Source organism: Ovis canadensis, chromosome 1, assembly GCF_042477335.2.
Source record: "Ovis canadensis isolate MfBH-ARS-UI-01 breed Bighorn chromosome 1, ARS-UI_OviCan_v2, whole genome shotgun sequence".
NCBI lineage: Eukaryota > Metazoa > Chordata > Mammalia > Artiodactyla > Bovidae > Ovis > Ovis canadensis.
In genome coordinates this window covers 78,529,173-78,552,583 of record NC_091245.1, presented here as the reverse complement: position 1 = coordinate 78,552,583, position 23,411 = coordinate 78,529,173, and the positions used below count along the sequence as shown (strand labels likewise).

General features: G+C 40.4%; 1 protein-coding gene and 1 long non-coding RNA gene across 9 annotated transcripts in view; one reads left to right on the top strand and one right to left on the bottom strand.

Annotated features, from left to right (window-relative positions):
- Positions 1-17,406: 17,406 nt before the first annotated feature.
- LOC138445124 (uncharacterized) lies at positions 17,407-19,964 on the top strand. The gene is made up of 3 exons (XR_011258739.1): positions 17,407-17,622; positions 18,523-18,879; positions 19,108-19,964. It is a non-coding gene; the product is annotated as an uncharacterized lncRNA (long non-coding RNA).
- Positions 19,965-20,184: 220 nt separating this feature from the next.
- The window catches only part of CDC14A (cell division cycle 14A), a 183,866-nt gene continuing 180,639 nt past the window's right edge, over positions 20,185-23,411 (bottom strand). For all 8 annotated transcript variants that reach the window (XR_011258734.1, XR_011258736.1, XR_011258733.1 and 5 more), the window contains one exon: positions 20,185-22,169. Coding sequence is in view for 4 of the 8 variants with exons in the window: in XM_069598887.1 (XP_069454988.1) it covers positions 22,140-22,169 (30 nt within the window). In the remaining 4 variants the exon portion in view is untranslated. The remainder of the gene's footprint in view (positions 22,170-23,411) is intronic.

Below are 23,411 nucleotides of genomic sequence, written 5' to 3'. Positions count from 1 at the left end.
CGTTTTTAAATATATGAATGGAAAATTTCACAGGTTGCTTCTGCACATGCCCCAGTGGCCAAAACTTTGGTCACATGGCTGTTCCTTGCTGCAAGAGAAGCTGGGGCCACTCTAACTGAATGCTCTTAGGCCTGCTGAATGGAGAAGGGAGAGAATGGACACTGGGCAGTGGAGGGGGCAGTTATCAGCTTTATGCAGGTTTGAACCTGCAAGTTTAAAACAAAGAATTGTGATTACAGCCCTATAAGCGTGGTACCTAGAGCAGCGTATCAGCTTTTCAATACCCTTTCAAGAGGTTTGGTATTGGGAGGAAAAAATTACTTGCTCTGAAATACAAAAAGAAAACTTTGAAATAGAAAGGAGCATGCTATTAAATAGTCAACAGAAATTCAACTCATTGTTACTTGTAAATTAGTTTAAGATGGAATCAGGATACATTTTTATGCTCGATATGACGGGGCTATCAAAAGCATCGAGGTCTGCAGAACTCTTAAAACCATCCCAGCTAAATCCCCACACGACCTCTTACAACCTCATCTTTCCACCCCACCTCTCTCCCCAGCCTCTGCTCCAGCCTCGCTGTGGACGTGCCCTCCCCAAGAGTGCCCCAGAATCTCCTCTCCTAACCATCCAGGCATCTCCATTTGTTCAGTGCCTGCTATTCCTGAGGCTCTCTCCGCAATCTGCCCCCACTCTTGCCCAGCTAAGTTTTACTGAGCTTCCAGGTCTGAGCTCAGACTTCACCAAGAAGTCTTTCTGGATCTCCATGACGGACTGTCTAGCCTGGGTGCCCAAAGCACCTGAGCATACCACTGCTACAGCCCAGCTTCCTGGCTATGGTTATTCCCTCTCCAGACTGTAACCTAGTCCAGGGTCAGGCTCTGTGTTTGATCAGAGTGTCTGACACGTTGTAAATACTTAAACATTTGTTTACTGAATAGGTCTCTTGGGAACCTTTGATATGTAGGACTGGAATTTGAATCTCAATTTCCTTCTCAGGAGATACAACCAGCATCAGTCATGCTGCAAACACTGTGATTTTTCTCAAACACTTTAAAAGCTTCCTGTAACCTTATCTTTGTTCCTTGTTCCACTAGGTTATTTTCTTCCATGTTTTTTAAATATTTTTAACTTTTTATTTTGTAACGTGGTACAGCCGATTAACAATGTCCTGATATTTTCAGGTGGACAGTGAAGGAATTCAGCCATACATATACATGTATCCATTCTCCCCCAAGCCCCCTCCCATCCAGGCTGCCACATAACTTTGAGCAGAGTTCCATGTGCTCTCCGGTAGGACCTTGTTGGTTATCCATTTTAAATATAATAATCCACTAGATTATTTTTAAATAGAACATTTGTTTATAACAGTCCCCCTCATAAAACCCCACATCTGCCCTCAACGGCATCCAATGTTGACTTTTCTAGCTCTCAATTTCATAATCCACCAAACTGGATCAAATAACTGTCTCAGTTGGACCAGTTGGAACTAGCAACTGTTTCAAGTGCCTTGGGAAAGCAACCACTAAGTGGCCGCAATGACAAATTTCTCATTTCCTGTACCTCCCCTGTCTGCTGCCAGCCAAGCCACAGGGCAGCCTTGCTAACACTGAGACCATCTGACATCCCATTTCAAATCCCAGCTGTATTTCCTCAGGTCTTGGGATTCCTCTCTGGGAATCGTGTTGGTATGGGCCAGTTTGGACTGTAGGAGAGGTTATTCAAAGAGCAACAGCTTTTGTTGTCTCACAGCCAAATTTAGGAGTAACTCAGCTGCACACAAGCATTTTACCATTACATTAAAGCTCAACAGGAACATTTTTAGAAATTAAGAATTTAGGGAGTCACGAAGCTGGAAATGACCTATGGTTTGTTCCTTCCTGAAGTACGTGAGAGCTTGGCATGATGGCTAACTTTTCTCCTGTCCTCAGAGAGAGTCCCTATTTCCTCCCCAGTGACTGCAGCTCACTATAGTAATGTAAGCAGGAGAACGTGATGCGGTTCTCTGCTGGGGCCTAGCTTGCACACCAGGGTATATTTGGTGATGTCTAGAGACACTGTTGGTTGTCACAGTTTGGGAGAGGCAGGGCATTATTGGCATCTAATGGGTAGAGGCCAGGGATGCTGTTCAACATCTCACAGGGCACAGGACAGACCCCACAACAAAGAATTATCCAGCAGAGAGGTTAAGAGCTCAGGGTCAGATCCAGAGCCTGTTTGTTACAAGCAGGTGACCTCAGACAAATGATTTCACCTTTACAAACCTCAATTTTCTCATTTATAAATTGAAGATCATGTCGCCTACTTCTGTAGAGTCTTATAATGATTGGATTTATGCAGCTTCATGAAGTGCCACGCCTGTCGGTGACAGAGGTGATGCCCCACATGGGGCAAGGAGTGGAGATGCCTCAGTGGAACAAATCTGAATGGGAGGGGGCATGAGACATAGTTCAGATGAGCCAGTTCTCCAGTTCTGAGCATCACTGGCTCAGGAAGTCCCTGTAAACATGTTAAGGGAACTGTGACCCTCCCTAAATTTGTGTGCAAAAATGCTCGTGTACTTGGGCACGTGTATTTGTGTACTTCTCTGGAGAAAAAAAAAATAGAAGAATTTTCTTAGCTGCTCAAAGGAGACAAATCTCAAAAAGGTTAAGGACCACTGATATCATCCAGTCTCCTCACTTTACAGAAAAGAAAACTGAAACCCAAAGACAGTGGATGACTCACCCACTGTCGCACACAGAGTGGCCCATCTGTGCCTGAGACCAGGTTGTCCTGTGACACCGCATCAGGTGGCCCCACTGAGGGGGGCTAGGAGATAAATCGTGTTAGCTTATGAAAAAATAGCTTCATTTTAGTCACGTCCAACTCTTTGTGGCCCCATGGACTGTAGGCCACCAGGCTCCTCTGTCCATGGGATTCTCTAGGCAAGAATACTGGAGTGGGCCGTCATTTCCCCTTCCAGGAGATCTTCCCGACCCAGGGACTGAACTCACATCTCGGGTGTCTCCTGCATTGCATTTGGATTCTTTACTCACTGAGCCATCAGTGAAGCAAAGCAATACATCATAATTAATACAATTCCTCATTCTCATCCTACCGACCTTTATAAATCTCTGTGTTTGTCTTTTCAGTTAATTGAACTGTGATCTTCAAATCTCCTGTACCAAAATTACCCAGGTCTGCAGCAGAGCTATTAATATTAATACAATCTGGACCCTGAAATCTGCATTTTAACAAGCTCCCCAGGAGACTCGTTCCTTCGCTAGTACTGAGAATCACTGTGGTTGAGGATATGTAGACTGATCTTGTTGATTTGTAAAGTTGCCAAGGCGTTTCTTTTCTGAACTACATCTTCAACTTTTCCAGGAAAACCAATTTGAACTAAAATTGCTTTGGCTTGGTCTCTGTCCAGAAGTGACTTTTTTCCAGTAAGGGGTTTAATGTAGTTTATTTTTTAAATCTGCTTAAAACATATTTCTGTCTGAGAGAATTAGGAACTGGATGGAAAGCTTCACGTTGTCAAGTGTTTAGGAATATTTTAGGCAATTTTAATGATGAGGTCAATTTAAAAGAGTGCTCTGTGTGTTCACATATCACTGAAAAGAAAATAGATCATTCACTTTTGGGTTCATGATCACAATTATCATCATCTTTAGTTAGAGGTCAGCTGGACTGACAAGATCACACTTGAAATAACAAGAAAAATCTAAGAAATTTCCTTGTAATTTTAAAGTCTAAATTATATTGATTAGGAAACAAGACAACCAGAAGCTACTATTTCTACCTCATCGAGGCAATCAGTGGTGGTTACAAAAGCTAATATTTTCTATTTTCCTCATCTCAGAAATAAGGTGCCCAATCCCTGTCAGTTTCCAAAAGTTCTTTTCTTAGCATATTTTTTTATTTCCTAATCCTTGAACACTTTCTCTGGATAGTGGGCCAGCCCAGGGAACCTGATGAAAGTGGCTTCAGAATCTGTGTTAGAAGCCACCCCGTCGCGGAGTTTGAGTCGAGGACATTGATCCATTTCTGACTGCAGAGGACACACCTCCACTCAGGCGTCCCTCAAACACTAAAGGTAAAACTAACCCCTCCTTTGCTTGGTGCCTATTAAATTCGGAGTGATTCTCTGTGGGCTTGAAAGCGAGAGGCAGCCTGTGCCTCTCCAGGTGACTGAAGTTGCAACAAGAGCAGTGCCAGCAGACGTACTATTTGTGCAGAGATAGATGGTGAGCCTGCTGGTCTCTAATCCTGGGTCCAGCTAGAGCGTAAGTCCAACCACTGGCTGGTCCTTGGATTCTACAAGCTTCTTGGGTCCTAAGCTAGTTAAAGTTGGCTATCTCTCACAATCCAAAAACAAACAAGCAAAAAAAGCAACCAACACATGATTAGATAATTTCCCCAAATGGGTTATGAACTCGTTGAAGACATAGATGAAGGCATGGAGAAGATGCCTTTCCACCCTTTTCCTCCTCCTTTTTATTCTCTTATTTCCTTGGGTTCCCAGCAAGATACCTTGAGCAAGATAGTTGTTAACTGATAAGGAGGGGCACTATTTAGTTTACTGTTTCTGAATCTAAATCTTGATTTTGAAAGCCACCCTGAACAACTAAAAATCTTAGTTTAAAAGGCAATGTTAAATGGTTGGAAACCTTGGCTTTCTCCCTTCAATTCCTTAACCCTACTGTGCACCAGTAATTAATGAAGTTTCTTTTTTAACATTTTTAAAGGCCAAAAAAGCAATTTCAGGCCACATAACCCACTTTCTTGTATAATTACTCTGAAGTAAGACCTTGGTGTCACTACTTTTAAAACACTCCCCAGGTGATTCTCATGCAGCCAGAATTTAGAGTCATAGTTCCATATGAATCTCATTCTACAATTGTTTGAAGGTTAAATCTTGGCTTCTCAGATGTTACTAGCGGTAAAGAACCTGCTTGCCAATGAAGGAGACAGAGGAGACTCGAGTTCGACCCCTGGGTGGAAAAGATCCCTGGAGGAGAGCGTGGCAACCCACTCCAATAGTCTTGCCTAGAGAATCCCATGGACAGAGGAGTCTGGCAGGCTACAATCCGTGGGGTCTCAAACAGTCAGACGCTGTTCAGTTAGACACTGAAGTGACTTAGCACACACGCACGATGTTAAATTTATATACATCCTTTAAAGCAGCCAGTGGAGGAAATTGTGTCAGGAAAGTTACTGTTTGCTAAAGTGTTTCCATGCCTCTGTTCCTGCAGTCCCTTTGTGATCCCCTCCTACACACAACCCTGCCCCCTCCCTGAGTCGATTTTGTCCCTTTGTGAAAAGCAGTAAAGATGGAGCAGGCAGTTCCTTTGTCGTGCAAACCACCTCTTCTCTGGAGCCTACCTTCAAGTTTCAAAAGTATAGACCGGACCATGTCAGGGCAGAGAGCTGGAGGCAGCCGTGGCAGTGGCTGGCTCTGCTGGGCTCAAGATTGTTGTTTCCTCTAATTCCTTGCCAACTGAACACATCAGGTTTTTAATTAGGACAAAAAATGCCAACATTAATCCTACACCTCCTGCTGTCCTCAAAACCATCTCAACAAAATGCTTGTTCCTCTGGGAAGCCTCTTCTGCCCACACTCTCTCCTTCAGTTTGAGTCGCATTGCTCTCCTCAGGACTGTCAGTGTTTCCCAGGAAAAATGTGTCATCAAACTGGATGCTCATTGCTAAGGTGTCTGTGTTCCTCCCAAGACTGTGAACTTGAGCACAGGGGCTTTTACTTTATACCTATAACTCCTTGTCAGCCTCTCATGAGCTTTGTTGAATAAATGAATGAAATATTAATCTACACAGTCAACTTTCCAATCTCTGTGGGTCAATACAGGTTATTTTCTTTGACACCTTTCTCACCATCTCCATTCTTTCTAGACCAGCAAAGACACCAGAGACAGTGGCCCATTAAACTTTCGCAAATGCTTTCTGATTCTTCAAAATTTCTTTCAGCAGAAAGCTGTCCTGACCAAATTTCACCTAGACTTCTAGATGTAATGACTAAGAGTCTCCCTAAGAAAATAAAATCTCCATAGCTCTGAATTTCTGAAGCACTCAGAGAAAAATAGGGGCTTCTCAGGTGGTGCTAGTGGTAAAGAGTCCACCTACGAATGCAGAAAACCAATCTGCACCTACCAATGAAGATGAACCCAGGGTTCACTCCCTGGGTCAAGAAGATCCCCCAGAGTAGGAAATGGCAACTGACCCAGTTTTCTTGCCTGGAAAATTCCATGGACAGAAGAGCCTGGCAGGCTATCTTCCACGGGGTTACAAAGAACTGGACACGACTTAAGGACTAAGCAGAAATAGATGTTTTTCTGGAACTCTCTTGCTTTTCCATGATCCAGCGGATGTTGGCAATTTGATCTCTGGTTCCTCTGCCTTTTCTAAAACCAGCTTGAACATCTGAAAGTTCATGGTTCACATATCACTAAAGCCTGGCTTGGAGAATTTTGAGCATTACTTTACTAGCACGTGAGATAAGTGCAACTGTGCGGTACTTTGAGCATTCTTTGGCATTACCTTTCTTTGGAATTGGAATGAAAACTGACCTTTTCCAGTCCTGTGGCCACTGCTGAGTTTTCCAAATGTGCTGGCATATTGAGTGCAGCACTTTCACAGCATCATCTTTCAGGATTTGAAATAGCTCAACTGGAATTCCATCACCTCCACTAGCTTTGTTCGTAGTGATGCGTTCTAAGGCCCACTTGACTTCACATTCCAAGATGTCTGGCTCTAGGTGAGTGATCACACCATCATAATTATCTGGGTTTGAAGATCTTTTTTGTACAGTTCTTCTGTGTATTCTTGCCACCTCTTCTTAATATCTTATGCTTCTGTTAGGTCCATAACATTTCTGTCCTTTATTGAGCCCATCTTTGCATGAAATGTTCCCTTGGTATCTCTAATTTTCTTGAAGAGATCTCTAGTCTTTCCCATTCTATTGTTTTCCTCTATTTCTTTGCATTGATCACTGAGAAATGCTTTCTTATCTCTCCTTGCTATTCTTCGGAAAAACCTCTATTTCTGCTTTATTGACTATGCCAAAGCCTTTGACTATGTGGATCAGAGTAAACTCTGGAAAATTCTGAAAGAGATGGGAATACCAGACCACCTGACCTGCCTCTTGAGAAACCTATACGCAGGTCAGGAAGCAACAGTTAGAACTGGACATGGAACAACAGACTGGTTCCAAATAGGAAAAGGAGTACGTCAAGGCTGTATATTGTCAGCCTGCTTATTTAACTTCTATGCAGAGTACATCATGAGAAACACTGGGCTGGAAGAAACACAAGCTGGAATCAAGATTGCCTGGAGAAATATCAATAACCTCAGATATGCAGATGACACCACCCTTATGGCAGAAAGTGAAGAAGAACTAAAAAGCCTCTTGATGGAAGTGAAAGAGGAGAGTGGAAAAGTTGGCTTAAAGCTCAACATTCAGAAAATTAAGATCATGGCATCTGGTCCCATCACTTCATGGGAAATAGATGGGGAAACAGTGGAAACAGTGTCAGACTTTATTTTGGGGGGCTCCAGAATCACTGCAGATGGTGACTGCAGCCATGAAATTAAAAGATGCTTACTCCTTGGAAGAAAAGTTATGACCAACCTAGATAGCATATTGAAAAGCAGAGACATTACTTTGCCAACTAAAGTGCGTCTAGTCAAGGCTATGGTTTTTCCAGTTGTCATGTATGGATGTGAGACCTGGACCCTGAAGAAAGCTGAGTGCTGTAGAATTGATGCTTTTGACCTGTGGTGTTGGAGAAGACTCTTGAGAGTCCCTTGGACTGCAAGGAGATCCAACCAGTCCATTCTGAAGGAGATCAGTCCTGGGTGATCATTGGAAGGACTGATGCTGAAGCTGAAACTCCAATACTTTGGCCACCTCATGTGAAGAGTTGACTCATTGGAAAAGACTCTGATGCTGGGAGGGATTGGGGGCAGGAGGAAAAGGGGACGACAGAGGATGAGATGGCTGGATGGCATCACCAGTTCGATGGACATGAGTTTGGGTAAACTTCAGATGCTGGTGATAGACAGGAAGACCTGGCGTGCTGTGATTCATGGGGTCGCAATTAGTTGTACACGACTGAGTGACTGAACTGAACTGAACTAAGGACTAAGAACAGCACAGAGAAAATATGAAAAAAGGTGAAGTGAAATAAAGGGGTCCAACCTATCCTTCTATGAGTTGGGGTACCTGGGATAAGTAATAAAGGGTGCACAGGCTTAACCAAGGATGTCCTAGTCCAGTGAGGAGCAAAAAATTGACAGTTCACCAAAGCCACAGTAAGGAAAGGCTTTCTGAAGAAGGTGGAAAGTAAGCTGACCACCAGAAGGGTTAGCTTATGTGGCACAGAAAAATATGTAAGAAGCCTTAAAGCATAACTCACAAGAGGGTACAGGGCCTATTTTTATCCAGAACATCATTTGGAACACTGAGCATATTTGTGCAGGAACAAGAGAAAACACATAATATTTTGGGTGTTCAGATAGAGTCATTATTTAAGTACAGAACATGCTTTTTTTTTTCCAGAACATGCTTTAGAAAAAATTTCTGAAAGTCAGATCTGTTTTCACAGTTACTTCAGGCTAGCAGATATGAGGGAAAGGAGGATTTGAATCTTTTACTCTGTATAGTCCTGATTTTTTTTTTACAAGAATCATATTACTTTTTAAAAATAAAAATAACATATTGACTTAAAATCACAACATATGCTTTCAATGAAATATTAAGTGAAAGTGAAGTTGCTCAGTCATGTCTGACTCTTTGAGACCCTGTGGACTGTAGTCTACCAGGCTCCTCTGTCCATGGGATTCTCCAGGCAAGGATACTGGAGTGAGTTGCCCTTTCCTTCTCCAGGGGAGCTTCCCAATCCAGGGATTGAACCTGGGTCTCCCACATTGCAGACAGATGCTCTACCCTCTGAGCCACCAGGGAAGCCCAGTGGAATATTAAGTAGGATTCTAATTCTGATATGGCAGGTATATTAATGCACAGTATTTGAGCCCATTAAAACTAAGAGAACAGTACAATTTGGAAAAGAATTGCCCAGGATGTAGTGTTATTTTTTTGTTGTTGTTCAGTTACTAAATCGTGTCCAACTCTTTGTGAACCCATGGACTGCAGTATACCAGGCTTCCCTGTCCTTCACTATCTCCCAGAGTTTGCTCAAATTCAAGTCCATTGATTCAGTGATGTCATCCAACCATCTCATCTTCTGTTGCCCTCTTTTTCTCCTGCCTTCAATGTTTCCTTGACTGGCTTGATCTTCTTGCAATCCAAGGAACTCACAAGAGTCTTCTCCAGCATCACAATTTGAAAGCATAAATTCTTCAGTGCTCAGCCTTCCTATGGTCCAACTCCCACAGTTATACATGACTTCTGGGAAAATTACTGTACATGACTACTGTAAAAAGCTTTGACTATACAGATCTTTGTAGGCAAAGTGATTTCTCTGCCTTTTAGTGTGCTGTCTAGGTTTGTCATAGCTTTTCTTCCAAGGAGCAAGCATCTTTTAATTTCATGACTGCAGTCCCCATCTTCAGTGATTTTGGAGGTTTTATTATTAGGACAATGTAAGAATTTGTATAAAAAATTCTTAAGTGGCTTATTTATTAGACGTTGCCCATTGTTATGTGGCCTTTCCTCAGGCATGTCAAAAGATACATGGTCAAGTGGCGGTGGAAACTACAAACCTGAACTCTGTCATTTGGCCACCTAATCTTTTCAATGCTACATTAAAACAATTTTTTAAATTTTCAAGAATTTAGTTATCTTTCATTAGATTCCAGTGTATGAATTCATGACCTTTTTAGATTTTTCATAGCTGAGACTCAGCAAGAGATGATAAATTTATATATGTGTCTCTAAGACTCCCTACCTTGAAACGTATTCTACTTTCAAAGTAATAAAACCTGTTGTGTCTGGTATTCTGTTTTGATGTGTTCTTTCATAGCAATCAGGCCATATTTAAAAGAGTCTGTGGCTACATGTAATAAAAAGGTTAGGTGATTGGCTTTGGCATTAAGAGTGAGTGAAGTCGCTCAGTCATGTCCAACTCTTTGCGACCCCATGGACTGTAGCCTACCAGGCTCCTTCCTCCATGGGATTCTCAAGGCAAGAACACTGGAGTGGGTTGCCATTTCCTTCTCCAGGGGATCTTCCTGACCCAGGGATCAAACCCGGGTCTCCTGCCTTCCAGGCAGACGCTTTAACCTCTGAGCCTCCAGGAAAGCCCCACATAGAGTGTGATTTTACTATAAAAGAAAAAGTACTTATATATGGGTAGATGGACATACATGTAAGGAAGTGCATGGAAGAAGTTCTGAAAGGATACCTTTCACTATTGAAAGCACTTATGAGAGAGTTGGTGGGGGGCACACTGAAATTTTTCCATCAGAATGTTTCAGTTCAGCTCAGTCGTGTCCGACTCTTTGTGACCCCATGAATTGCACCACGCCAGGCCTCCCTGTCCATCACCATCTCCCGGAGAGTCAATGATGCCATCCAGCCATCTCATCCTCAGTCGTCCCCTTTTCCTCCTGCCCCCAATCGCTCCTAGCATCAGAGTCTTTTCCAATGAGTCAACTCTTTGCATGAGGTGGCCAAAGTACTGGTGTTTCAGCTTTAGCAGCATTCCTTCCAAAGAAATCCCAGGGCTGATCTCCTTCAGAATGGACTGGTTGGATCTCCTTGCAGTCCAAGGGACTCTCAAGAGTCTTCTCCAACACCACAGTTCAAAAGCATCAATTCTTCAGCACTCAGCCTTCTTCAGGATCCAACTATCACATCCATACATGACCACAGGAAAAACTATAGCCTTGACTAGACGGACCTTAGTTGGCAAAGTAATGTCTCTGCTTTTGAATATGCTATCTAGGTTGGTCATAACTTTTCTTCCAAGGAGTAAGCATCTTTTAATTTCATGGCTGCAGTCACCATCTGCAGTGATTCTGGAGCCCTCAAAAATAAAGTCTGACACTGTTTCCACTGTTTCCCCATCTATTTCCCATGAAGTGATGGGACCAGATGCCATGATCTTAGTTTTCTGAATGTTGAGCTTTAAGCCAACTTTTTCACTCTCCTTTTTCACTTCCATCAAGAGGCTTTTAAGTTCCTCTTCACTTTCTGCCATAAGGGTGGTGTCATCTGCATATCTGAGGTTATTGATATTTCTCCAGGCAATCTTGATTCCAGCTTGTGCTTCTTCCAGCCCAACGTTTCTCATGATGTACTCTGCATAGAAGTTAAATAAGCAGGCTGACAATATACAGCCTTGATGTACTCCTTTTCCTATTTGGAACCAGTCTGTTGTTCCATGTCCAGTTCTAACTATTGCTTCCTGACCTGCATACAGATTTCTCAAGAGGCAGGTCAGGTGGTCTGGTAGTCCCATCCCTTTCAGAATTTTCCACAGTATATTGTGATCCACACAGTCAAAGGCTTTGGCATAGGCAATAAAGCAGAAATAAAAGTTTTTCTGGAACTCTCTTGCTTTTTCGATGATCCAGCGGATGTTGGCAATTTGATCTCTGGTTCCTCTGCCTTTTCTAAAACCAGCTTGAACATCAGGGAGTTCATGGTTCACGTATTGCTGAAGCCTGGCTTGGAGAATTTTGAGCATTACTTTACTAGCATGTGAGATGAGTGCAATTGTGCAGTAGTTTGAGCATTCTTTGGCATTGCCTTTCTTTGGGACTGGAATGAAAACTGACCTTTCCCAGTCCTGTGGCCACTGCCGAGCTTTCCAAATGTGCTGGCATATTGAGTGCAGTACTTTCACAGCATCATCTTTCAGGATTTGAAATAACTCCACTGTAATTCCATCACCTCCACTAACTTTGTTCGTAGTGATGCTTTCTAAGGCCCACTTGACTTCACATTCCAGGATGTCTGGCTCTAGATTAGTGATCACACCATCGTGATTATCTGGGTCATGAAGATCTTTTTTGTATAGTTCTTCTGTGTATTCTTGCCACCTCTTCTTAATATCTTCTGCTTCTCTTAGGTCCATATCATTTCTGTCCTTTATTGAGCCCATCTTTGCATGAAATGTTCCCTTGGTATCTCTAATCTTCTTGAAGAGATCTCTAGTCTTTCCCATTCTGTTCTTTTCCTCTATTTCTTTGCACTGATTGCTGAAGAAGGCTTTCTTATCACTATTCTCTGGAACTCTGCATTCAGATGCTTATATCTTTCCTTTTCTCCTTTGCTTTTTACCTCTCTTCTTTTTACAGCTATTTGTAAGGCCTCCCCCGACAGCCATTTTGCTTTTTTTGCATTTCTTTTCCATGGGGATGGTCTTGATCCCTGTCTCCTGTACAATGTCACGAACCTCATTCCATAGTTCATCAGGCACTCTTATCTATCAGATCTAGGCCCTTAAATCTATTTCTCACTTCCACTGTATAATCATAAGGGATTCGATTTAGGTCATACCTGAATGGTGTAGCAGTTTTCCCTACTTTCTTCAATTTGAGTCTGAATTTGGTAATAAGGAGTTCATGATCTAAGCCACAGTCAGCTGCTGGTCTTGTTTTTGTTGCTTCTCCATCTTTGGCTGCAGAGAATATAATCAATCTGATTTCGGTGTTGACCATCTGATGATGTCCATGTGTAGAGTCCTCTTGTGTTGTTGGAAGAGGGGCATTAAGTCTGTGTTTAAATCTGGGCTGTCCCTCTGGCTAGATGTATGACCTCAGACAAGTCATTTCACTTCACCTCTGTTTCAGAATCGACCTAATACCTCTGAGGTTTCCATAGTAAGATACCTTATAGATTTACTTATAGATTTATGGCACTTAGCCCATTGTCTGGCTTAATCACTCAAAAAGAATAGCATATTCTTAATATTCCCCCAAGGTTTAACAGCTTTTGCAGGTCTGCACATGACAGCCTGGAAATCTAACTGGGAGAATTTGAGCTGATAAAACATCTTGTTCATAGGTCTTTTCCTTGGAATAGTCTGCCTGGGCAGTTTGGCTCTCACAAGACCTGATTAGGCTAACTGGGAGGCCAGTGAGCATCTGTCATTTCCTCTGCTCAAGAAGTCTTGTTGCTTTATTCAGAGTGCTTTAAACTTACCTTCTTTTATGTTTTACTATTTTTAAAATCCAGATCTTTTTTGTTTGATTTACTCTTAATTTATTTTGGATTATCCTACCTCATTCTTTTAAACCTTTAGTTCCTTAATGGCATTATTCCACTGCATATTTTATTCTTTTGTCTTATTTTAAGCAGGTCAATTTATATAAATCTTTTATCATTTTAATTTTTTACTTATATTAATTATATTTTTATTTAATTTTCAATGTTTTTTATTTCAGTATTTTAAAAATTGCAATATTTTAAAATTATTCTGGTTATTTTTCCGTACTAAGTGAAGGAAGTCGGACAGAGAAAGACAAACATCACATGATGGTCACTTATATGTGGAATCTAAAAAAAATGCTACAAATGAACTTATTTATAAAACAGAAATAGAGTCACAGATGTGGAAAACAAACTTATGGTTGGAGGGGAAGCAAGGAGAAGGATAAATTGGAATTGACACATACACACTACTATATTTAAAATAGATAACTAATATACCTACTATATAGCACAGGTAAGTGTACTCAGTACTTATAATAACCTATGTGGGAAAAGAATCTAAAAGCAGTGGATATAGGTATACCTGATTCACTTTGCTATACAGCAGAAACTAACACAGCATTGTAAATCAACTATACTCCAGTAACAATTTTTAAAAAGAAGGAACAAAAAAATATTTTAACTTGTATTTTTATTTCTTTTTGCATATTAAATAATGGGTAAACATTAGGAGAAAAAAAATTTAGACAGTTAATTTCTTAAAACAAAGTAGATTCAGAGAGCGTTTTCTATTCTAGTTTGCCCTGCAAGAGATTAGAATACTAGAGACATTGGCTGCTGGCGTGTCTGCTACGACCAGTAGTGTTTAGTGAGGGCAAGTGGTAGGACTTCCTAATGTCTCCATTTAAAAACAAACAGAAACCAGAACCCTGGCCCACGTGGAACAGTGGGAACTCAAAAGGATAGGTCCTGTCTCCTGGATCACAACTCATTCCATCCACAAAGAAGTCTTTTGATAACAGAGACTTCAGTTTCACTTCATAAGGTAAGATTAACTGCATGTTAATTTAAGTGGGCTTTAGCTACTACAGATCATTTGGCTAAGATACAGAGTGTGCAAAATAGGGTTTACATAGCAGGCCTGAGACCAGTGTCCTTAGAAAACCCTGCTCTCAAGGTTGGCCTTGGCTTGCATCTGGGAACGTGACTGGTAAACAAATCCCTGTGCTGTTATCAGACTTCCCTTCATGATAAGGGTGCTTCATTGTCCTTGGACCAGGAAAAGAATAAGCTTTATGCAGGCTGTCCTCCTGCTTTCCTTCGTCGAGTCTGGAATTTTGGTTCATGTTGGTGGTGGCTACTTACATGACTAGCCCCAGTTAAAAAAACCCTTGGGTGCTTAGTATCTAATGAGCTTCACTGGTAGACAACACTTCCATGTGTTGCCACCACTGGTTGCTGGAGCACATCCTGTGTGGCTTTCTGGGAGAGGACTCTTGGAAGCTTGCACATGGTTTCCTCCAGACCTCATTCCCGGCAACTTTGCTCACTTTACTCTGCATCCAACTGGAATAAGACTTAGCTGGCAGTGCAGCCATACGCTGAGTCTTGTGAGTCCTTCTAGCTAATCATCAAACCTGGAGTTGGTCCTGGGGTTGCCAACAAACAGGGCCTCTCCTATCCAGACTGGCTGATAAATAATCTGCCCTTGGCTCAGTTCCTATATTAGTATCTCTTCTCCGGACCAGATGGGTGAACTTTCCTTTTGTGGTTTACCTTAGATATGAAAAATCCTAACCACCTGTCACTTAGATAGGAATCCTTAATTCAGGATAATTTTCCCCAAGGCTGGACTTTATGCTAAGTAGCTTCAGTTGTGTCCAACTCTTTGAGACCCTATGGACTGTAGCCCACCAGTCTCCTCTGTCCATGGGGATTCTGCAGGCAAGGATACTGTCATGGATTGCCATGCCCTCCTTCAGGGCATCTTCCCGGCCTAGGGATTGAACCCGAGTTTCTTAGGCCTCCTGCATTTGTAGGCAGGTTCTCTACCACTAGCGCCACCTGGGAAGCCCAAGATTTGACTTCAAAAGAGATCAATCTATTCTAAAGCCTCAGTTTGTCAGCTTTGTCCATTAGCAATCTTTCTCAGCAGTTCAGCTTATTGTGAGAGCTGCCATCTCGGGGCCAGTACCCCTCATGTAGCCTCTGGTACTGTATCTGAGAAAGAGGACTCCAAGGCAGCGCTTGCTCTGTGGTGAGGGGACAGGAGAATCGGGAGCCCAGTGACTCTGGCACCCGCGCTTGATCTATTGAATGGTTTCTAGAGTGTCCTCCTTGGACACAGCACCAGGCCTATGTCCTTTGGTCACTGAAGGCCTGTGATCTAAGTGGTAAGTTACTGGCAATTCTTTGCAGGAAAAGTCTGCAGTTGACTGCTATATTTGCAAAAGATATGGGTATGAAAAGTGGCCAAGGGAAAAAAGTGAATTTTACGTATTTCCTCAAATCAGGAAAACTAGGTATTTCCAATCCTGCTGGTCACCATCAGTAGACGCCAGTTACTTTACAAGCCAAGCTCGAAGAGAAGCTAATTGGTTACATCCTTCTAGAACTGAAAAAAAAAAGGTCTGGATCCTGGATCTTGCCTCTTGGAGTGTGGGATCTCCCTTAGAATATCCATGGGATTTTTCAAGCAAGAATACTGAAGTGGGTTGCCATTTTCTTCTCCAGGGGATCTTCCCAACCCAGGGATTGAACATGAGTCTCTTGCATTGCAGGCGGATTCTTTACTAACTGAGGCACCAGGGAAGCCCCCTTAGAATTTGTGCAGTATGGTGCTAAAATTCTACATGCAAGAAACCTAGATTTTTAAAAAATGGGTTTCCTTTCCCCCAGAGGGTTTTTTTGTTTTGTTTTTTTTTTTTAGAAGACAGACAAAATTGACATCTTTAATCTCAAGTCTCTGGGACTCCTGTACCTTTCAAGTTTTACTTTTCAATACAAAAAGGCACATGTTACACTTTATAGCTTAGTCTCCATTAGCTGCCAGTAAAGGGGCTTCCCTGGTGGCTCAGAGGTTAAAGTGTCTGCCTGCAATGTGGGAGACCTGGGTTCGATCCCTGGGTCGGGAAGATCCCCTGGAGAAGGAAAAGCTGTCAGTAAAGGTCAGTAAATACTAGATAGATAGATGATAGATAGACAGATGGAGAAGGCAATGGCACCCCACTCCAGTACTCTTGCCTGGAAAATCCCGTGGATGGAGGAGCCTGGTAGGCTGCAGTCCATGGGGTCCCCAGGAGTCGAACACAACTGAGTGACTTTACTTTCACTTTTCACGTTCATGCATTGGAGAAGGAAATGGCAACCCACTCCAGTGTTCTTGCCTGGAGAATCCCAGGGACAGGGGAGCCTGGTGGGCTGCCGTCTATGGGGTCGCACAGAGTCGGACACGACTGAAGCGACTTAGCAGCAGCAGCACCAGATAGACAGATAGACAGTTATATGGACTATTATTATACTATTCTGGTCTCTGGTTTCAATTTGCCTTTTGAAATTTCTATTCCATGTACCTGACATAATCATTTTGGGAGATCTGAATATCAAGACTGACAAACTCACTTGAAGATAACCTCTTCATTTGAAAAAAATTTAGACTATTGAGGTATGATTGACCTACAGAAAGCTAGATGTATTTAATATAATACAACTTGGTAAGTTTGGAAGTATGAAAACATCACCACAATATATGCTATAAACATATCCATCGCCTCTAAAAGTTCCCTCCCATCTTTATCATCATCATTAGTTTTATTTTGTGGTAAGGACACAACATAAGATCTACCTTCTTAGCAAATTAGTCAAACAAATAACAAAGCTTCAATTATGCAAGATAAATGAGTTCTAGAGACCCACTGTACAGCATAGAGCTTATGATTAACAATCATATTAATATTAATGTTTTGAGTAAAATAAATCCCACTAAGGAGCCCTGGAGCTGACTAAAGGTGTGCACTTGGTGTAATGTGCCCAACCTAAGAGAAGACCCATATTCTATGACATTTGGGGAGCAGTTCATTTCAGTTTTCAATCTCAGCCTCAGTTGCCTCCAAATTTGCTCTCCGAAGCCCTCTGTTTTTAATCCTCCATGATACGCCTGCTCCAGTCTTTGTGTGTGTGTGTGTGTGTGTGTGTGTGTGCATATGCACGTTCAGTCATCTCTGACTCTTTGCAACTCAATGGAAAACCACCTTAAATCTTTTTGGGAGAGCCATAATATAAATAAACAAAACCCATTCGATAGATCGTTACCCTTGATTCTGAAGTTTAATGTAAATATAAACATTTGCAGCTGGAGTCATTTCCACAGTTAACTCATTTTTCACTTGTGATCCAGCTTCTCAATAAAGCTTTGATCAACTTGATTCAAACCAAACAAGAAATAGCAACTGATGATGAAAGTCATCTTCTTTTTGGTGGTATTCAACTTAAAGCAAGACATGGTGAGTGAAAATGTCAATTAATTTAAGTTAAAGTAGGTATGGTGAGTGAAAAGATCAAATAATTTATGTTCATCCATTGAAACCCAATTCAAAATAACTGAATCTTGCATTAAAAGCAATCTTCCAATATAAGTTTCTATTTGCACTAACCAAAAAAGTTTTAAATCCTCTAGAAAATCTATTTTTCTCCTTCTTGAGATGATTATCACAATTCAATCCATAGAGAAGGAACTGGGTGGGAATAAATTAACATTTCAACCCAGCTCAAAATAACTTAATGCAATTATTTTCTACTTTCTCTGCCATGGGTGCCACCTCTATGCAACCTATGTGTAAATAAAAGTTTTCTCTTATGCTGTAAATTGTATCCTGCTGTAATTGGACACCTCTCTAATTAATCTTCTCAGGAGACATGCAGTGAGCAAATTCTTGCTTTGCTCAGTTGTTGCCAAGAGCACTGCAAGGCTTTCACTGGCATCAACTATGCCTTACAAGGGCACTTGGGGAAAGATCAGGCTTTGTACGTGACATGAAACACCACGGAGTACTGTTCAGCTTACACACTGAGCTGCTTCCCTTACACACTGAGATTCTTCCTCCCAAAGTAAAAAGTAGAAACTTTTTAACATAGTGTTAGTTTAACACGTCACCAAGGAAAGCATACAAGTGAGAACAGTCTTGAAAATACATTTGTAGAGGTTACTGTTGGTAAACTTATGTTCCCATTGTTATGTAAATCACAGCCAAATCCATAACAGGGTAGCCTCTCCAGGTGTGTGCTGAGATTTAGAAGTCATCTGACATCTAAGGTAACAGAACCATGTGAACTCAAGATTTCAATAGGTGAGAAACGTGCTGGAATTAGTTAATTGATTTTTTTCGACTATTTTTTTTTCATAGGCACTAGATCTGTAGAAAAAGATTTTCTGCCCTTCTAGACAAGTTCATGAATTCAGAAGAAATCTCCTTCTCTAAGATGTGGGCTCATGACAACCTTGGTACCCCAACTAGCTGTCTCAGGCAGTGTTGTGAGAACAGCTAATTGGCAGATTCCCAACTCAAGAAGTGAAACTGTCTTCCCACCCACAACCATTCCTATGTGTTCTGAAAATTTTTAGAAGATAAAAGAGAGGAGAAAAACATCAGGAACATCACAACCCAAAGAGATCCAGTTTAATACATAAAATATCTCCAGTAAAGAATGCAGCTTCTTCCTCCCAAGCCAGCTCTTCAGGGCATAGACCCAACAGTGGCAAGGTGTGTGATACCTGATTCATTTCTAGAATTTCTCCCTTAAGAAAAACACCTATTCCTTCTCAAAAGAAACCTAATGATTGATAAACATTGATTATTCACAATTCCTGTTGCTCAGTACAGGACCAACTTAGCACAGTGGTTCTGTGCGGGCATGTTCAGGCGTGTCTGACTCTTTGTGACCCCATGGACTGTAAACAGCCAGGCTCCTCTCTCTATGATATTTTCCAGGCAACAATACTGGAGTGGGTTGCCATTTCCTCCTCCAGGGGATCTTCCCAACCCAGGGATAGAACCCGCGTCTCCTGAGTCTCCTGCATTGGTAAGCAGATTCTTTACCACTGAGCCACCTGCGAAGCCTATGATCAATCATTTATGATCAGTTCAGTCGCTCAGTCGTGTCCGACTCTCCGTGACCCCATGAATCGCAGCACGCCAGGCCTCCCTGTCCATCACCAACTGCCGGAGTTCACTCAGACTCACATCCATCGAGTCAATGATGCCATCCAGCCATCTTATCCTCTGTCGTCCCCTTCTCCTCCTGCCCCCAATCCCTCCCAGCATCAGGGTCTTTTCCAATGAGTCAACTCTTCGCATGAGGTGGCCAAAGTACTGGTGTTTCAGCTTTAGCATCATTCCTTCCAAAGAAATCCCAGGGCTGATCTCCTTCAGAATGGACTGGTTGGATCTCCTTGCAGTCCAAGGGACTCTCAAGAGTCTTCTCCAACACCACAGGTCAAAAGCATCAATTCTTCAGCGCTCAGCCTTCTTCAGGATCCAACTCTCACATCCATACATGACAACTGGAAAAACCATAGTCTTGACTAGACGGACCTTTGTTGGCAAAGTAATGTCTCTGCTTTTGAATATGCTATCTAGGTTGGTCATAAACTTCCTTCCAAGGAGTAAGCATCTTTTAATTTCATGGCTGCAATCACCATCTGCAGTGATTTTGGAACCCCAAAAAATAAAGTCTGACATTGTTTCCACTGTTTCCCCATCTATTTCCCATGATCAAGCAAGCCCTAAACACTGATCATGAACAGTGTTTTATTAACAAAAAGGAAAATTAAATATACAAGGCTGGATATTATCTGACTCTTGTGAAATTTGAAGTGTAAGATTTCTTTGTGCTCACTGTCATATAATTCAGGAATGGCCACAACCTGGAAAGTCAATAAAAATCTGGAATGGAGATTTTTAGAAACTCAAAAGTGAATTAAATGTAGAGTGAATTAAATGTAAAATTATAAAGATACTTCAGTACATTGATACTCCAAATCCAAATGACAAAAGACAGGGAGAATGTAAATTGCATAAAACTTTTATTATTTATTAGCAGTGTATTCTTCTACACCTTAAAATAGAACAAAATATCTTTTCGAAGGTAAACTATTCATAACAAAATACATGTCAATCTTTATTACTGGAGTAGAATCACTTTGCTATATACTTTCTATATTATACACATATTCTTCTTGATTTGTCTATGTATGTACATGTGTATAAATAATTTTAAGACATACCCATGTAGATACATATGACTAATATACACATATAATTATGGAAAATTTACAGTAGTCAATTTTACAATCACTTAGTAGCTGCACACAATTAGTGTTCACAGTACTACAACTGTCTATATGGTTCCCTTTCCCCCACTCGTCAAATATCATCTGAATTACTTTTCACTGATAATTTTGAAATAATACTATCATTTTCCTATACAATTAACTGATCATTTTTTACAATAACTCATAATAAAATATTTTACTATTTTAGCTTTAGAAAAGGTATACAATTTAATTCCACTTAATTTTTGATTCCTAAAACATACAATTCATTTTTTTCATCAGTTTAGTGCAATTATTTGGTACTGCAGTTTTTGAAGGTTAACGAACCTGAGTCAAACATTCATTTAAATGCCTTTTTTAAAAAGTAAGACACAAACAAGATGTTTTGCTGAAGCATGTATAACAGCCTCAAGGTACCCCCTTCTAATAAATACCTGATAAATAACTCAATGGGTTGAGAGTAAAGCACTTCATACGAATCCACTGGACTGCCTGAGTAGTCCATTCTTGAGCAGCACGGAAGACAATGAGATCTAATACTCCCCAGCTCCCCATGGGACAAAGGTTTACAGGCTTCTGGACCCTAAATGTCAGCTTACACTTACAGGAAAGGACTGTGAAGTACCTGGAGTCCCTTCATTTTCATGTTAGGTTTCAGATATGCTAGCTTGTGTGCCAGGGGTTTTGTGATCTGTCTTAAACTTGTTTCCTTTATTAATACAGAAAACTACTTAGCAGCATCCTTTGAATCTTCTTTGCTGATTTAAAACTTGCCAGACCATGTGTGAATACAAGCAAAAACCTCGTACCAAAATCAAAATATTCCAATTGGATTAAGAATTTCTTTTGTGAGAAGGAAAGAAGTAAAAGCATTTGGACTGTTGAGTCATTTCATAGAGAAAAATTATGCTTTCAAGGAAAAACATTCAGTGAATTTTGATCTTCAACTGGATGTTAAATTTTGTTAAAACCTCCAAAGGTGCAAAACTAAATGGCTCAGCAACAAAAACAAAGGGAAAAGAAATGATCTTAATCAGCCGTATCAAACAATTGTACTCTTGCTAAGAGATAAACCTGGATAAACTTATTAAGTTAGACTGACTTCCCAAAAGAATGAATTGATGTGCCATATTCATAGTGGAAACATACAAATCACTTTCTAAAAACTTTCTCCTTTACTTTTTCTTAATAAAGAGGAATTATTTATTCATTGTAGATAAAACCATACTAAATAAATTCAAAATACAAATTTTTGGTAGGAAACAGCAAGAAAATCTAAGTCAAAATATAGTCTAGTTTTTACATAATTTTATATGTTTATAAATTTATCAAAATATTCTTTTAAAGTTCACAATACATACATAATATAATACTGTACATGTAAATGTAATCACAAATGTATTTCCAAAATACATTAAAAATAACCTTCCAGAATACCAAATTCAACATGAAAACTGTCTTAAAAAGTTGACATCTCCATAAACATAGTTTCAGTGCATTTAGAGTAGTCATTAACCAGAGTTTTCTGGTTACAAAGTCTCATGAAGGTCTTATCTGAGTGCCCTCTTTAATTTAAGGTAAAAAGGCAGAGATATCCTTCCAGCAAGCAGTTGTTTTCCCTCTACACTGCTCATCCAGATGCGGAACTGCATGAAAGAGTGGAACAGCTTTCACCGGAGTGGCAAGGCCTTAGTAATGAACATATTCAGACTGAAGGGACTGTGCGGGGAGAGACATAAACTGAGGTTAAGTTCCATCACACACAAAACTTCTCCTGCATCATGCAGCTCTTCCCTTCAACACAAAGCAGTTGGATCTGTTATATAAAGGGTATGTGAAACGAACTAAGAAAAATAGAAAAAGATGAGAGAAACAAAGGATTTGCTAAAAATGAGATATTCAATTATTCTTCAAGGTAAAGTGATTACAAGAAAACTTTATATTTTAAAAGGCTTACTAATTTAGTACTAGTGATTAAAAATTAAGTATCATTTGGAAATTGATAGGTAGCATTCAACTCACTTCTACCTTTGGACAATACTATTGCATTTTACTCAAAAGCATTAAATGACATTTGAGACTAAATTGAAGATTATTAAAGTATATTTAGGAATATATATTTTTTATTTCAACACATATCAAATGAAGTTTAATGCTTCTAATGCAGTAGAATTAGCCATCATTTAAAAGTAAGACTCCTTAAGAATGTTCGAATGTTATAAATACCTTATAAATTCTTTCCACTTAGGGGGACACAAAGCACTTCTAGCTTTGAAATTTGATCTTAAGACCCAAAAAGCTTTTGTGCAGAAGAGTCTTGCAGTCATAACATAATAAACAGTGGGCAAGTTTCAAAAAAATAAACACAGTTTTTCCCATATCACATTAGATAATAACATATAAAAGGAGCATGCTAGGGATATGTAATCAGAATGCACTGATAACAGACATAAGCCAGGGAAAGATAGAGAGGTACAGAAAAATCCGCCAACAGTTTTTGAGCATCAAACAGCAGTTAGAAGAAACATAACATTAACAATTTTTGCACAATTCTAATCAAATACCTTAGAAAAACAAAGCTTACTTGATTAGCTACCAAATGCCCTCTTCTGTTCCTCCAATAAATACTTTGCAAATTTATCTGCAGCATTTTATTAATAGGTCATCAGTTCTGAGACCAGTCCATTTTTTGATAGTATAGGTATCAGTAAAAAAAAAAAAAAAGAATCTGTTCATTTTGCAAATAATTTATGAAAGGATTCAAACTATCTTTGATTAGCTTCAAAATCCCAGTGAATTTTATATCCTACCAACATCCATTTACTATTGTACGTAAGAATCTTATCAACACCATGAGTCAAAAGTTATGGTCCCTGCCCTCAAAGGGCAAAAGACCACGCTGTCACACAGACATAAAGTGAAAAGACAAATGTGCCAACATTAAGCAATAATATACACAGA